The following is a 17069-nucleotide window of genomic DNA, read 5'->3' on the forward strand; positions in this document are numbered from 1 at the left end:
GTTCAGCTAGTCAAATATGTTGTTTGTGACCAAAATAGTATGTTGATGTCAATTACTGAAAAACTGAAATTCAAGAGACATTTAGAACCCAAACACTCAAGCTAAAACTTAAACTACACAACAACAAAGTCTAGATTAGTTTCTCGGCACTGTCTTCACTTTTGATACTGTCACGAATCCGGTCCATGAACTTTCCTTTTCATTGACTCTCGCACCACACAAACTGTTGCATAGCACCCCGGACTACATTTCCCATCATGCATTGCACTGATTGCACTCAGCACGAATTGCACACACCTGTTTACACTGATTGCACCCAGCTGTTTCATATCACTCCCTCAAATCAGAAAACTCAGAAACAATTTCATTTTACTCTCGTGTGCCTCACAGGTTGGCATAGTGTACCGTAGTGAACCAGAGGCATTTCTGTTTGAGACTTCTTGAATGTTAGGGTTCAAAAGGGATGAAAGTATGTCCTCCTTGATTCATGACTTCATCATGAGCTCTCGTCCCATGAGTCCTATGGCCAAAACATATCCTCCTACTCTCTCATTCAAGCTAATCCTAGCAAATATTAATTTTCCCAGCACGGATCTTTTATTTTGTGTGAAATGTGCAGGCTATTTATTTCGGTCCATTAGCAGCTTGCCCATTTTTTCAGGGTCGATGACAAGCTCAATATCACAACACAGCTGTGCAACACCAGCCAAGTGCATTGACGCGTGCTTGTTAAATGAAAAAAAAAACCTTTATTGTTTTTATTACTACTCATTAGGGTAATTGCCCAAAAATATCAATACAATGGATTGTTGTTTGTCACAACCACCACCATTAATGAACTAACGCTTCCTCTGATCTCCACTAGGAGTCCCCAATGCATTCGTTCTGTCTGTATCCCTTGCAACAGCTGTTCAAAAAGTTTCAAAACTAAAACCATCATGTGGAAAAAATGTGTACATTTGTAAAAATTGTAAACACAAATTGAAAGCCGTAATGGAAGCTTGAGGGAAGGTGCCTGCATTTGGCCTCTATTGAAACAGCAGCAGAGAGATTGTGCAGGAATATGGAAATAGAGCAGAGGATAATGTTCATAACCTTGTGAGAAATATGAGGTGGAGAGGATTGCATGTGCATCTGACTGTTCTGACACAACCGGTCTCATCTTCTCTTCAAATTAGCTCTACTCAAGAAGTGCTGTGTGCTCCCAGTCCATTAGATGGTACCCTTGCAAATAAAGCATCAAACATGACAGGCATTTTTCATATAAGCCCATTTCAAATCAGGTTAAAAGCCAAATGAAAATGCAGTTCACAGCTCACTTCCATAATGTGAAATATTTCAGAGTGAGGCAGAAGAAAAAATGTAGAGGAAGACTTCACAAATACGAGAGATCGGTAATGTCAGCCGGAAAGAAAGTTCTTTCGGAGGTGGAGCAAGTTATTTTATACTTTTGATGAAAGGTTATGATTTATTTCTCATACATCCATAATATGTATTTAGAAAGCAAACAAGGCCAATTTTAATTTCGTGTTAACTTTAAATGCTATCAAATTCCTTTCAAAAACTATTCCCACAGCAAGTTGAACACAACTCAGAACAGATTCTTTGTTTGGATGTGCATTTGATTTTTCTCAGTTTACAGCCAATTAGGCTGTTCCTGCAGCAAACGATCCATCAAGCACATAATTGATGTCAACAGTTGCTTTTGTAAACATGGACAGTGGCCAGCTGTGATTACAGCACTATAAGTAGTGAGCAAAAAGTTCTTACCCTTGAAGGGCTTTTTCTCCAAACCAGTCTCCTTTACCTAATGCCCGCAGATAGACAGGGGTCCCATTGGGTGGATCTTCTCGAGTAACGTTCACCTGCAATTACAGATTATTGGTCATGAAAAGCTGGAAGACTGAATAATCCACTGATTTGTTCTTAAAATAACAATTATTTAGCATTTACATTAGTGGTCATGATTGGTATTTATCACTCTAATTAAACTAAATGATAGAGCGACAACAGAGAGAGTGTATTTGAACGAAGGGTCTTGAAAATGTGTTCAGATTAATGGACAGTTCACACAAAAATGAACATTTTGAAGGAATAATTTTGAAGAATGTTGCTATTCTGTGTCAGCTGCGTCACGCAGATATGTTGTTTTCATTCAAATCAAAGTGCAAACAATGTAGGAAACAGATCCGGCGTGACGCAGCTGACACAGAATAGCATACAGCGGATATTCTCCAAAATGGCACCAGGGTGATGCGGAGGAGACGAATTGTTGAATAAAGTCGTTATTTTTTTTCTTTTGCGCACAAAGTATTCTCGTAGATTCGTATAATTGCGGATGAACCACTGATATCAAATTAATTATTTTACAGATCTCCTTGCTACATTTCTGGACTTTCTGAACATTTTAGTTGCGTTGCTGTCTATGCAGGGTCAGACAGCTCTCAGATTCCATCAAAAATATCTTAATTTGTGTTCCGAAGATGAACGAAGGTCTTACGGGTTTGAAACGACATGAGGGTGAGTAATTAATGACAGAATTTTCATTTTTGGGTGAACTAACCCTTTAATAAGGGCTTATTTTTCTTAATTCTTAGGGAATAATGACTTAAACTTCACTAAGTTCTTCATACAAAGATATTGTATAACTTTTAAAGATTTGGAGTATAGCATACAACTCATATGTACTTTTATACTTTTTATGTTTTTCTTCAAATGTTGCTCATGCACGCAACCTTTGTGGTATTCGGTCTCTGTGGTGGAAAAGATCTTACCTTTCCCTTTCCAATGATAAAGAACGTGTCCCCTCTGGCACCTTGTCTAATAATGTACTCTCCATCACTGTAGTGAGTCTGAGAAACGAGATAAAGAAAGAGAGGCAAAGAGAGAGCATTACTGAAGTGTAGTTTTTGTTCCTTCTACTTCAATTTTCACAGTGTTGCTCCATCACAATCATTCTCAAGCCATCACGAAGACAGTGCCTCAGTCATGCAACAGGCCACTTCAGGGCTGCAACACCAAAACAAGAACATAAGTCCTCATAGCAGTAACCCATGTTACCGGAAAACCACAACAGCACCCGATGCAAATGTAACTCTGAGAAACTTTGGCTGAAACCTCAATGTTTAGACTATAGTCATTTTAAGGCCTGAAACAAACCCTAAACAAGTGCAGATGCAGATTCCTGATTTCACACACCATTATATGGTGTTTACTAAGGCACAAATCACAATTATTATACTCAAGGATCTGATCAAACCATTTACCTTAAATACTGGTGTGCAATTTGTCCAGCTTTGTACTACAGTTATACCTCAAACTGGGTGGCTTGTTGAGGAGAGGTGTGTTGTTACTAGGGATGCACTGATACCGATACTGGTATTGGTATCGGGCCCGATACTGAGCTCCTGTACTCATACTCGTACTCGTACTCGTTAAAATGCCCCGATACCACACAGCATGTGTTAAGTGCCATATTCAGACAATGAAACACATTTATAACGAGTGGTTCCCTGCATTATTACAGCAAAGCGCGTGATTGCAGTACTAACCCGCTGCAATGGAGTAGCTCTAATGCTAAATTAAAGATGATGTACCATAGAGCAAAAAAAATTAACAGTGAAAGTAACAAAAACTTGTAAAATACATTTTAATGGGCATAATTAAATGTGAAAATAACCAAAGGATATACAGTCAAACCAAAAATTATTCAGAGACTAGATGTAATTTTAAAAAAAAATTTACTAGTGGGTGCAGGACACTATAGTTAATTTATGTAAGTGAGGATAGCAAAATAAAGTAAACTGTGACAAATTATACCCAAAATGTCATCATACAGTGGACTACGAGTAAAACTGATACACATTTGGGATAAATTTTTTTTACTAGTGGGTGCAGGACACTATAGTTAATTTATGTAAGTGAGGATAGCAAAATAAAGTAAACTGTGACAAATTATACCCAAAATGTCATCATACAGTGGACTACGAGTAAAACTGATACACATTTGGGACCAAAAATTATTTTAAGTTCAGGTTTGCATGAACCAGGAGACTACAGGCTGTCATTGAGGCTAAGGGCTTCCCGACTACGTATTGATAGTTGTGTAAATACTAACATCATACTAACAGCTGTCTAATTTTTGGTTGATTGTAATCCATTACATACCTTTCTATCAAAGTGATCTAACATTATCAAGCTGAATTTGTTCTGACAGAGTTTAACTCTGAGTTCTTGTTATATTTTATTACCATTTTCTAAACTATAGCGAATAAACTGTGATAATGTGAAAAATGTTGACGGTGTCTGAATAAATTTTGGTTTGATTGTATCTATTTGATAAATGGAGTTAACCAACTAACATTATATATACTCTTTTGGTTTCTGTACCCAATATTTAAAAAATTTACAAATGCAATAAAAATATTGGTATCGGTACTCTGTATCGGCAAGTACCAAAAATAAAAGTATCGGTATCAGACGAGTACTGGAACAAGTTGTTACTTTTTTAAGCACTAGGGACTTCAAAGGATATTATAAAGGCTTGGGGATGCAATCTGTTGACTTTGGTCAATAAATAACCACCTAGGATCACCTAGAACACCATAGGAACTGCATAGCAATGTGATGAAACCTCTCAAAACACCATAGCAACCGCATAGCAATGCGCTGGCAACCACCATGGCAATTTTTCAAGCACCACTAACATTGTCTTCAGCAAATGTAAAATCTTTTTGTTCCAAAATGTGTTGCATGCAATTCAAACCATCTCAAGACCAGCTTCTTTTACAGTCAGTTTTCTTTGGTCAAGTACTTTAATTGCAGAGCAACAGCTTGAAAAGCATTTTGTACATAAATCTCACTGATTATTACAAATAAGGGCAAGAATAATGTTTGGAAATGCAAACTACTGGCACTCAAATGCAAAATATATAAATAACTCTTAATTTCTTCTTCTTCATTAAATTAATTGATTTTAAACTTAGTGTTAATGTTAATTTCAACCTTTACTAATGCATTTTTAAAATCAAGTTTTATCGGTGAACATTAATGCACTGTGAACTAACATAACATGAACACTGAACAATTGTATTTTTTTAAACTAACATTAACATAATAAATGATAATAGATAATAAATGCTGCAAGAAATGTATTGCTAATTTTTAGTTCATATTAGTTAATGCAGTAACTAATGCTGGTAAATGAGACCTTATTGTAAAGTATAACCAAAGTATAAATAATAATAATGCATTTGTTACATTGAATTCTAAAGCTTGTTAACAGCACAGTAACCACAAAGTACGTTAAGTATACAAGAGTAGTCTAACCTTTTTTTTTTTTACCTTGCTTTATTTGATTTACTACGTTTGATTGATTTAATGAAAAAAATAATAAACATTATTTATTGCACATGCCAAGAGCATGTTTCTACAACCATGATGCAATGGGATTGTCATGATATATGACTTTTGTTTGCATCTGCTGTTCCTGACAGCAACTATAGTTTGTAACTGAACTATTTCTCCTCTACAGAGATCATGTTAAACCCAATGACCTGGATATCAAGACCTAACACATTTCTCATAATTTCAGAGATCAAGCCCAGTTCCTAAAGCCCAGAAACCCTGAAAGATTTGATTTGAAATATGGGAGTTCCCATTAGTTCTTCAGTTTATAGCAGTACAATGAATGGGCTGCTCCTGCAGCATTGCGCAGTTCATAGCGCTATTGCTGAGCTCACCTTGAGGAAGTAATAATGTTGAGGTTCAGGATTGAATTTGACTCTCTTTTGTACTGTTAGCATACTACCATACTATTTTTGCTGCAGTATACACTGTGCACAAAATGCACATTTTCTGTATGCATAAATTTCTGGAAGAATTTCTAAAATATACAGTATTGACTGTGTGGAATACCTTATAATGCACTCAACGTGACCTACTTTGTGCAATGGATAAAAGGGAAGTAATATCAGCTGTAATTTTTAACATTTTGTTCTTGACATTATCTGACTGTACTGCCAAACATTTTAACCCTTGTGCTCTGCTGAAAATCTTTTACCTAATTTGGTGATCCTGGTCAAAAATGACTGGCCTTTAAAAATTGGATTGTGCATCTCTTATTATGCTATATTATCACCAAATCTTGCATTTAATCTTTTTGGTAACTTGTTTTATTTCGATTAGCACGGGTTTTGCATTTCTTTTTGAAACTGATTGGCTGTAAGGCCTTTGACCTGACTTTATGCACCTCGTTTTTGAGTAAAAGATGCATCATTTTGACAATGTTCACTAATGTGTTGCATACACTCGTATCAATGAGACCTATCAGTCAGTTCCAAAAAGAAATACAAAACCTGTGCTCATTGAAAGAAAACATGTTGATAAAGCAATTTTTGTAGGCCAGTCATTCTTGACTGGGAACACCACACATGTAACATGGTGGGGGAAAATTCCTAAAAAGTACAAAAATAGGAAAGTTGTTATACCCTGTGTGAGCAAAGTCTGTAACTCTTATTTCAACTGCGATAATATTAATAGTATTCATATTAGCATATTATTATTAGCACATCATATTACTAGCATTAAGTATATAACTTTAACTGCAACCCTTCTCTAGAAACCCCCCTCTTTCCACTCTTTGCCTTACATTCTTTTATTCCTACCATACATTCCAACCTCAAACATCTAATGGAAAAATCTAACTTTCTGACCCATATTGCTCCAAGTAGAACAGTGCAGTGTGGGAATGCCTGCCAACTCCAGCACTTCACAAGAACACCTGCGATAAAGCCCAGGCATAGCTAACTGCTGTAGACACAGGATAACAGAGAGCAATATTGACTTTCGCGTTTTAAGCGGCCTTGGTTTCAGGTGTGTTTTTTTCCCCATCTACTTTCTTCATAAGCTTTTCAAAAAATATTCAGCATAAGAGTTCTAATACACAAACCAAACGGACCAGATTTGAAACAAAAAATCAGGGGGAAAAAACCCCACAAGGCTATGTAATTAATGTCTTTTATGAGGAAATGTCTTTTATGTTTTACACAAAAATACTATTTCAGTCTTTCTACTTTTCCTAGCAACGTCTGGGTGAAAACTGTTTCAAAAGAAAGTCCTATACCAGATTTATTCAGTGTAGTAAATATATACAAATATATGTTGTTTAAAAGTGTATGGAGTCTTGTTAAAATCACTGGGAGTGTGTGGTCACTACTGAGCTCTTTTGGTGCAATTTGTGTGTTTCCATGGCAACTACGGCTTATTTGATTGGTGGATCTCTCTTTGGGATTATGGACAGTGTAGTTGTTCACAGGGAATTCAGCAATTTCTTTTTTGACATTTGTATGTTACAGCTTCAATTCAGTTTCTCCATGAAGAAAATTAAAGCGGTCATGAATTGAGAAATCAACTTTTACTTGAGCTTTTGATATATATAAGAGGTCATCATAGTAATAGAATATCCTGTAAGTTTCAGAACTGAAAACGTCCTTGTTACTGAAATAAAAGCTTTTATTAACACCAGGCCCAGCGAACGCCAGATCCTGGAATGTGCCTATGTACGACTTTATAGATAGGTTAAACACAGCCTCCACAGAAGAATATCAACGCCCAATTATCTAGCCCCGCCCACTGATTCGCTCATGACATAGTAGGGAAATAACATAAGTGGCGCTAAACCAGATCAAGCAACCGAGCAATAAACATGCCGTTGAAGATCGCAAAATATTGTGCAGTGCCTGGTTGTGGAAGAACACAGTCGCTGCATAATCTTCCTTCGGATTCAGATATTAGGAATGCGTGGTTGAACTTTATTTTAAATAAGATTCAGCTCATGTGAGCAAAACATTGAGCATTTGTTTGCTTCATTTCACCGCGGATTCCTTTGTAAACAAGACACAGTTCGACGCTGGATTTGCAGAGAGACTGAGATTAAAAAGCAATGCTGTGCGTCTATATTGGATCCGACAGGAATGGCGCAGCACACTTATGTGAGTAAAAAAAATATTTGTACTATGTGTCACTATTGCTTTGTTAGAGATCGCTTGATATGTCCTGATTATGTGTACGTGTCTAACCAAAGTCACAGAAGGCACCAACTATGGAGGATGTAGCTTGTCAAACAGACACACAGAAAGTTAGTTTACTATGCAAAACTGTTATCCAATCATAGCAGCGGGCGTTTACTTCCAAGTCTTCAATGCGGCACGCCCATATAACCTGAGCGTCAAAACCAGGGTAGAAAATAGCCTATTACTTATTGATTTTGATGTTTTTGAATGTAAAAACCATGCAAACATCATAAATGGACATCAGACAACAAAAATATAAAAAAAAAGATCATGACCCCTTTAACATTTTTTACATTGGGAACTTCACTATGAATGTTTTGTGTCTAGCTTTTCAACTTTCCCACAACGCTGTCAATTATCTCTGTTTATCTGTTGAAAAAGTCAATAATTAGGTCTCTAAATACCCTTTTCTAGCACTTTCAGGTCTGTGGAGGTATTTATGAGCCACTAGATAAAGACAAGGTGGTTTGGTCAAAAACTAATAGATACTGCACGAAAAATCAATGTTTAATTGTACAAAGCATTTTACTAAAGTCCACATTAAAGTTTTTAAAATCTTTCCTGAGTTGAGCCTCTCTTGTTGTGTTCAAGGTGAGACAGATATCATGAGTACTATTCGAATGTCTTTGAAAAAATAACTAATTTTGAATGTCATCAGAAAACGAAGATATATTTTCTAAACAATATTTCAGTGTTTTAGAGCCTTGCTCATTATGCTGTGGAAAGAGAAAACTTTTCAATGAAAAGTCAATTCCCATCTTGAAAAAAAGGCACTTGAAAGTGGAACTCTTATTTTCATTTCGCCTCGTGTTTTCACCCTTGTGTTCCCCAGGAGGACATTATCATCAAGCATCCATTTGGTTTCAATTTTAAAAATGAAAATCTATTTGTTGTAATTTCCTACTTCAAATGGGTTTCAGGAGTCATCAATTAAAAAGCCATAGATCTTCAAACTGGAACATGACGCTAAACGGTTCTCTGCGATGACCCGCTCCACACTGAACTGCAAAATATATGATACCATAAGTTTGCTTCACCATCAGGCTTGCAGTATATAAAAAGATATTCAGTGTGCCAAGAAATCTGTCAGTACAGCGCATCCCACACATCCACTTGGATCAGGTCTTGACATGGAGATCATAACTAATACTGTGGTTGTATTACTGTATTAGCTACACACTTATTTGCACACATCTTAGCTGCTATATTATAAAGTTTATTTGCTAGGTCTATGTACACTGGGTCAGCGGTTCTGGACTGTAAGGGAGTCAGAATAAAAGTTCAGAGAAAAAAAGTATAATAATAGTAATATTACAATTTATTAAATTAATGTATTTACATTTGTCAGATTAATATAAAGTAAATATTTTCAGATGAGATATACAAATATTTTTAATAGCTATGGTATAAATGGGTCTTATTTATCATATCTGGGGGTCCACGTAGTGTTCATTTTGTCAGACGTTTTTTAAATTTAGTTTCAGGTCCTGTGTCAAATGTCCTTTTTTTTGTTTGTTTTTATCATACATATTTAGGCATTCCTATCCTGTTTTTGTTTTAATTGTCTAAAAGTCTAGGAACACTTAGTCATGCTTCATAATGGTTAAACTGATAATGACAATTATTTTGCTCAACATTATAAATGCAATTATTGATCACGATTGCTATCACTTGAGAATTTTCATCAGAATTATTGCACTTTCACCTATAAGCTCAAGTAAGGACACTGCCAACTCATACATATGGTTTATTTGATCTTATAGTTTCCTGATTTATTCAATTATAATAAAAATTAACGCACTCTAAATTGTGAAAACTGGTCAAACTCAAAAGCTTCTCTCAGAAGCTAAAACAGAGAAATTCCTAATATTAATTCCAAATTATATTTATGTTTTTATATTAAAATGACAAAAAAAGACTTTGTATTGTGGCACAGAGGTCTTGTAAGTGTTTGGATTTATTATAGTTCATAATGGAGAAGGTTTGATGGCCTAAATTGTGAAAACTGGTCAAACTCAAAAGCTTCTCTCAGAAGCTAAAACAGAGAAATTCCTAATATTAATTCCAAATTATATTTATGTTTTTATATTAAAATGACAACAAAAAGACTTTGTATTGTGGCACAGAGGTCTTGTAAGTGTTTGGATTTATTATAGTTCATAATGGAGAAGGTTTGATGGCACATTTACTTAGTCATGAAAAAAGGTTGTCAATAAATATTTTTGTAATAGTTTTCGTTAACACTATGTGCATAGCATCAAAAAGTTTGAAAACCTCTGTCCTGCAGTGATACATTGGCTCTACTATTATAGTCGAATGTACTAATGTCTTATGTTGAGTCATATGCTCTAAACTGAATACTACTGTATCTTCCTTTCCAGTATAAACAGAATGCATTTATTGAAACTGAGCTGCAAAAATGACTCATTCTGAACTGCCATGGCTTTGTGAGGGTCAGCAGCAAAAAAAAGCACCCATTTAAATCCAACTGCCAGGGAGAAGTTGGAAAATTGTAATGTTTTTGGCACAAAAACGTCCGGCTTTTTTGGAACACAACAATGCATCCTTTGCGAACAAATCCTTACTCATTCTGCGCTGTCAGCTCTTGATAAGAGTGGTCTGGTGAGGCACGATGACTGTCGTAGCAGCTGGCCTGTACTGAATGCAAAATGAATAAAAAATATAAAAATTTTGAAATGCTCCAGTGGCAGGAAAATTGCTTAACACAGAAGTTACACATGGGTCAGGGCACAATTAAACGCTAAATTTTTATTGCATTATTTTTGTAATAATTCATGTTACTAATGATATCAATGGAAAGACTTCTAAAACTAGCATAGAATGCTAGTATCATACCCAATGTTACATCATGAAACATGCCTGAGGAACTTAAGCAGCTGTTTTGTTAGGCAGATTCATACACTTGGTCAGAGATACTTACTATCCTGAGCCTACAGCAACTAGTAAAGAGAGCAGAGAACCCGCTGAGACAGAGCATAAACAGAAAGAGAAAGAGAGAGAGAGAGAGGGATGAGTGACTAAGAGGGGTGCCAACTGGCAGACTCCTTCCCAAATCCGGACCGCGAGATGCGTCCATCCGGACCACAAAGAATTTTGACATAATGAAATAAATAAATGCCAAACGCTATTTTCTAATATAATCTAATTTATATTAGGCACATCAAGGTCAGCTCAGTAGAGCTGTTTGGGTCCTACGGTGCTTAAATGGTACAAGAAAGTCTTATGATTTCAGGAGGTCTTAAATTTGGGGACGGAAAGACAAGAATTGCGATACGGCTTAATGTGACGATTAAACTTCAAAAGGCTTTGATTTCATTGAATAAATATGTGTGCTGCATGTTTCATAGTCAGGTGCTGGTTTGTGTACTGCCGTTACCAGGGAAACCGCATTATTTCTGCCGTTCCGAAAGCACCTCCTGCTGGCAGAGAATGAATGTGCATTTTCAATCAGCCGGTCCGCTGTTTTTGTTCAGACCAATGCGAAAATCAATCCATGTTTTTACACTACAAACACGCAGAGTTGTAAATGTGAACTGGTGGATCGGCAAGAAGATAATGCATTATAAAAATCTAAACAATTAAGGAGACAGTAATATATATTTATATGTTATTTAATTAATATAATTGATTGATAATAATTGTTTAATAATTGATACTTATAACTCCATTTTCTTGGTTTAAATGCTTAAATGTGAAGTTTATCAAGTTATAAAACTTTTTGTTTTTGTGAAAACCTGTGTCTGAACCGTAAATCATGCTTTTTACAGTCATTTTATTTTTATTTGTGCAAGTCTTAAAAATGTCCTAAAGTCTTTGATTTGAGCTTAAATATTCTACAGAAACCCTGGTCTGGCAAAAACCATCAATTCATGTTTTTAGGTATATAATTGCCCAGACCTCGGCTGGCGAGGAGGGTTCATTACTGGACCTCAAGCAATTTTAGTTGAAGACCCCTGGACTAAGAGAATGTAGAGAGAACAGAGCGAGAGATCAAAGCAGAAAACACAGAGCTGTTTTCATCATGTTTAGTCAGGGCAGTAAAAGCAGCAGTAGGGACCCAGTATGAAGGCAGCTCATTAGTCACTCTAGAAACTGTTTTCATGTCCATCAGCTCTGCCATTAAAACATGATAGTGAGTTTCAAAAAGGAATTGATCTAATCCTTCTTTGTCCATTCTTTGTGCTTTGTGACATGGCGCGTTATCCTGCTGGAAGTTGCCATCACAAGATGTGTACACTGTGGTCATAAAAGGATGGAAACAGTCAGCAACAATACTCAGGTAAGCTTTGGCATTTAAACAATGCTCAACTGGTACCAAAAGTGTGCCAAGAAAATATCCTCCACACCATTACACCACCAGCAGCCTGAACCACTGATACAAGGCAGGATGGATGCATGTTTTAATACGGTTCATGCCAATTTCTAACCCGACTATCCAACTTTGGTGAGCCAGTGCTAATTGTAGCCTCAGTTTCCTGTTCTTAGCTGACAGGAGCGGCACCAGGTGTGTGTCTTCTGCTGCTGCAGTCCATCTGCTTCACGGTTTGATGTGTTGTACATTCAGAGATGCTCTGCTGCATACCTTGGTTGTAACAAGTGCTTATTTGAGTTGTGGTTGCCTTTCTATCAGCTCGAACCAGTCTGGCCATTCTCCTCTGACCTCCAGCATCAACAAGGCATTTTCACCCACAGATTTGCCACTCACTGGATATTTTCTATTTTTCTGACCATTCTCTGAAAATCCTAGGGATGGTTGTGCGTTAAAATCCCAGTAGATCAGCAGCTTCTGAAATACTCAAACTGGAACGTCTGGCACCAACAACCATGCCACATTCAAAGTCACTTAAATCATATTTCTTCCCCATTCTGATGCTCGATTTAAACTTCAGCAGATTGACCATATCTACATGCCTAAATGCATTGGGTTGTTGCCATGCGATTGGCTGATTAGATATTTGCATTAACAATGAGTTGAAGAGATGTTCCTAATAAAATGACCGGTGATATATACAGTACTGTATATGCACAGTTTAAAAAGATTAGAACCAAAATGAACAAAAAACAAAAATAAAAAAGAGGGATTTCCTTGCAAGCACTAATTACTTATTGTAATGCACTGGGAAACACTGCGAAAATGGTTGTGGTGATGTGTATTATATTAGGGCGCCAACAGCTGCATTGTAAACACAAGCCTATGAAGTTATGAATGGCCTTCAGGCAAATAACATTCAAAAAACAAAGCCATTTTAATTCATTGATGTAATCTTAATTAACAAGGATGTCCAAATGCTACTCTGTTAATTGCATTACTTTCCCAACATTATGAAAAAGAACAATAAAATAAAAGAGATAATTTTCTCCATTTGGTCTCTAGCATTCTAGTTCTGCATCTTTACTTATCTTTTGGGGGCAGATCCACATGCAAGTGAGAGATTTAGTTCATAAGCAATGTTTCTGAAGAGAGGACCAAAAAGTCAAAGCTGTCCTTTACTTAACACTTCAGGGCACTTATATCGTCTACACTTGAGAACAGCCTGCCAACAACAATTTGGTGTTCTTTGTTTCCTTAACAAAAAATAAATATCATTCTGTGTGGGAATATCCTTTGAGTAAATGTCTCCAAACTCTCTCTGACTCAATAAGCCCAATGTGTGATTTGTCAACATGACAAATTAAGCTCATCTAGGTTTTAAAATTATTGCAGAACAAAAGCCTTAAAGGTGAATAGGCAGTTAGGATCTTATATTTCATAAGGCAAACTGTCATGACAACATATCTTATGTTGTTGTTTATTGCTTAGGGCAATGGACATAATTGTTCATGGCCTATTTGAAATGAATATGAACCGCATGTACAGGACCCTAAAAGCAACATCTAGGCCTAAAGATTATATAGACATAAAAAAACACTAAAAAATAAATATAAACTAAAATGAAAATGAAAATGAAAGCAGATCATATAAAATAAATAATTCAAAATATTAATACAAACTATAATAGTATATTAATGATATTAAAATAACACTGGTTTCCAATACCAGTTTCTGGAAATTAAAATGCCATTCAATATCTCCATAGAGATCATATATAAAATGTTCGATACAGACCAACCATGAGCTCCAAGGATCTTTGCTAATAATATGCGCTTCTGTAAAAATCCTATGTTAATGTGATTTCAACTTCCTTTTTTTCACATCTAATTGCAAAATATCCCATAATACTCAAGAGAGTTTCACCAAAGTTGCTGTTCCCATTGCAATGAAACCATTAGAAACAGTACACCAGTGACCATCCACACTGATGTAGCACAATACGATTTTCATGGAAATAACAAGATTTAATAACAAGTCCGATTATATATATATATATATATATATATATATATATATCAAATACTTTATTAAGACCTTTTACAAAATAAGACCTTTTAAATAAATAAAAATTTTTTTATCAAATCCTTTGTCTAGTGATATTTAATGAATGACAGCCCAGTCAATGTTTAATAGAATATGGAGTCTACATTTGTTGTTGTAAAGAACTATGAGTTAACAGGCTCTTCTGAGAAAATACACAATGATTTATCCAACACAGTTCAGTGACTTACCTCCTCCAGCACATCAGCTAGCTTGCTAAGTATTTCTTCTGGAAGGCCTTGGAATGTCGGAACGCTGTGAAAAAGATGAAAAGAAAGCTTGAGGTTTTGTGAGCCAACAAATCAAGCCGTTTCCATCAGGTCACAAAGTATCATATCTGACCAGCAGAGAAACAATCCGAGTGTTAGTTTCAAAAGAATGGGCTGCAAAGGAAAAGTCTGTGAGTCTTATGAAATTAATTTAGTAATATCAGAAATTAACGGAAATCTACAAATGCTGGTGAATGAACAGTGTAAATGCAAGAAACTGACAAGCACACATTTGCAGTTTTAGAAATAATGTCTCAGGTTGAGGTGTGGGTGGACTTCTCATGGGTTTTCATAAAAAAGGGGCTGCCAATCATTTTAAATAGCTAAGAAAACTAGTCAACCAGAAAGAACTTTACTGGAAAATCTCTCAGTTGACTCTCAGTAGAATCAAAAAATCTCCAAATTAAACATATATGGTTTTCCAGATTTAAATTAGCTAGGGGACATTAAAGTCAACATCAAATCAAAACTGATTCTATTTACTTTTAGCACACAACATTTTTGTCTATCTAGGCTAATTTTTAACTAACTTGCTCTGCCTCTGTTAGAACATAATAAAGGGTAAATATGTGTAAAAAATTAATTTGCATTTTAATGTGCCATAAATATAGCTCTTACAGTAGTTGGAGCAAACAAAATACACTTCTATAGTTCATATTCATGAGTGAGTATGGACTTCTGAATATCTTCAACTCCTCAAAGGATACATCTATTTCTGCAGTCACATTGTCCATGAGGGGCATCAGCATATTGATTCTGAATGCAACACTTCTTCTCTCACTGCTCCATGCAGCTCATAGGCATCTTACGTTTCCTTCAAAAGCCAAGTTCTTTGCATCCCTTGACATCATCAGCCTACGGTTTCCAGTAAAGCTGGTTTGGGGCCTCTGGGGAAATGTCATTTTCTTTGAGAATCTTATTGCAAAATGCCACTGTTTTGTGTCACCAGACGCTTTGGAGTCCATGATTGAATGATTGTTTTAAAAAAAACAAACAAACCCTGACCTCTTCGTTCAAGGATTCAATAATTCATTACGCATGAAACCATAACGTTGTTTTCTTTCCATTTCTTAGACCACAGTTTACTGTATTAGGTGTTTGCCAATGCTATTACTATTGCTCATACTTCAGGTTAGAGATTTCTAACCACTCATCCTTCACCATTTGTACTAAAAAAACAAAAAAAAACAAAATCACTAGCTTTCTATTTTTTTTAATTCTATCTACTTGTTTTTCTTTGTGTGTGTGCACGTTTTTACAAATTAGGACATATTGAGAGTAATATGCCATTTCATCTTCCAAAATGTTACAATCAAAACTCCTCACCCGGGAGATTAACGATACACAGCAAAGGACAGCGAGTGTAAAGCCTGAGTTATCTGGGATTGTGTAACCATTCACTTCTGTGTTATTCATTCATGAAGAAAATCCATTTCTTTTATTATATACTGGTGAGGGACAGACCTCTTCCATCAGGGGTTAGGAAGAATAAACAGAAAGGAAAGGAGAAGCAGCCCACCTCTTGAGAAAGTCCATGTACTCTGCATGCTTGATGAGTCCGGTCCTCATCATGATGGTCTGGAAACACTGGCGGTCGATGGCCCATAACTTTACATTTGTGAGGGCTAGGGAAAATATGACAAAATATGAAAATAAATAAGTGAATAACCCACACACACATTTATCTAGCCAAAATGATCTTTTTATCTTTGTCAGCGTATCTACAATAACATAATATATTATGTATTAAATTTAGGCTGTTTTGACCCAGCAGTTGGGTTTGTCCCCTTTTAACCCAGCATTGTGTTATATTTAACCCAGCATTTTTTAGAGTGTACTGTTTAACTTCACTGACAATTAATTTCTCAATACTAACATTGCTAATCACTTTACTTTTCTTAAATGTCCAATCTGAATTAAATTCATTATAAATTAAATGTTAAATTAATCAACTGAATTTATTTTGATGCCAAAGTAAAAGCATTCAAATACAAATGTATGTTTAACCAATCTTACGTTAACATGCTAACTTTGGCAGCTCCACTTATTCCACAATTAAAAGTAACCAAAAGTTAATCAATTTAATTTAATTAAAAAAAACTCTTAATACACATAATATACTATATAGGGCTATTATAGTTAATTAATAGCAAAACTGAACAACAAATCAACATTTCTCATTTTAATTTAGTTTAACTTGATGTAATGAAATAACTCAAACTGTAATAAAATGAGATATATATAAGATATATATTTTAAAAATAAATACCAAAAAACAACAACATTTCTAAAACA

At 35.5% G+C, this 17069-nt stretch overlaps 1 protein-coding gene across 1 annotated transcript in view; it reads right to left on the reverse strand.

The window, feature by feature from the left end:
• prkg1b (protein kinase cGMP-dependent 1b) overlaps positions 1-17069 on the reverse strand; it is a 152834-nt gene that overhangs the window by 31575 nt on the left and 104190 nt on the right. The window contains exons 4-7 of the mRNA XM_016240741.1: positions 16294-16399; positions 14697-14760; positions 2775-2852; positions 1771-1865 (exon numbers count right to left, since the gene is read on the reverse strand). Coding sequence (XP_016096227.1) covers positions 1771-1865; positions 2775-2852; positions 14697-14760; positions 16294-16399 — 343 coding nt within the window. The remainder of the gene's footprint in view (positions 1-1770; positions 1866-2774; positions 2853-14696; positions 14761-16293; positions 16400-17069) is intronic.

This window comes from Sinocyclocheilus grahami, unplaced genomic scaffold (genome assembly GCF_001515645.1).
Source record: "Sinocyclocheilus grahami isolate Dianchi unplaced genomic scaffold, SAMN03320097.WGS_v1.1 scaffold599.1, whole genome shotgun sequence".
Classification (NCBI taxonomy): Eukaryota; Metazoa; Chordata; class Actinopteri; order Cypriniformes; family Cyprinidae; genus Sinocyclocheilus; species Sinocyclocheilus grahami.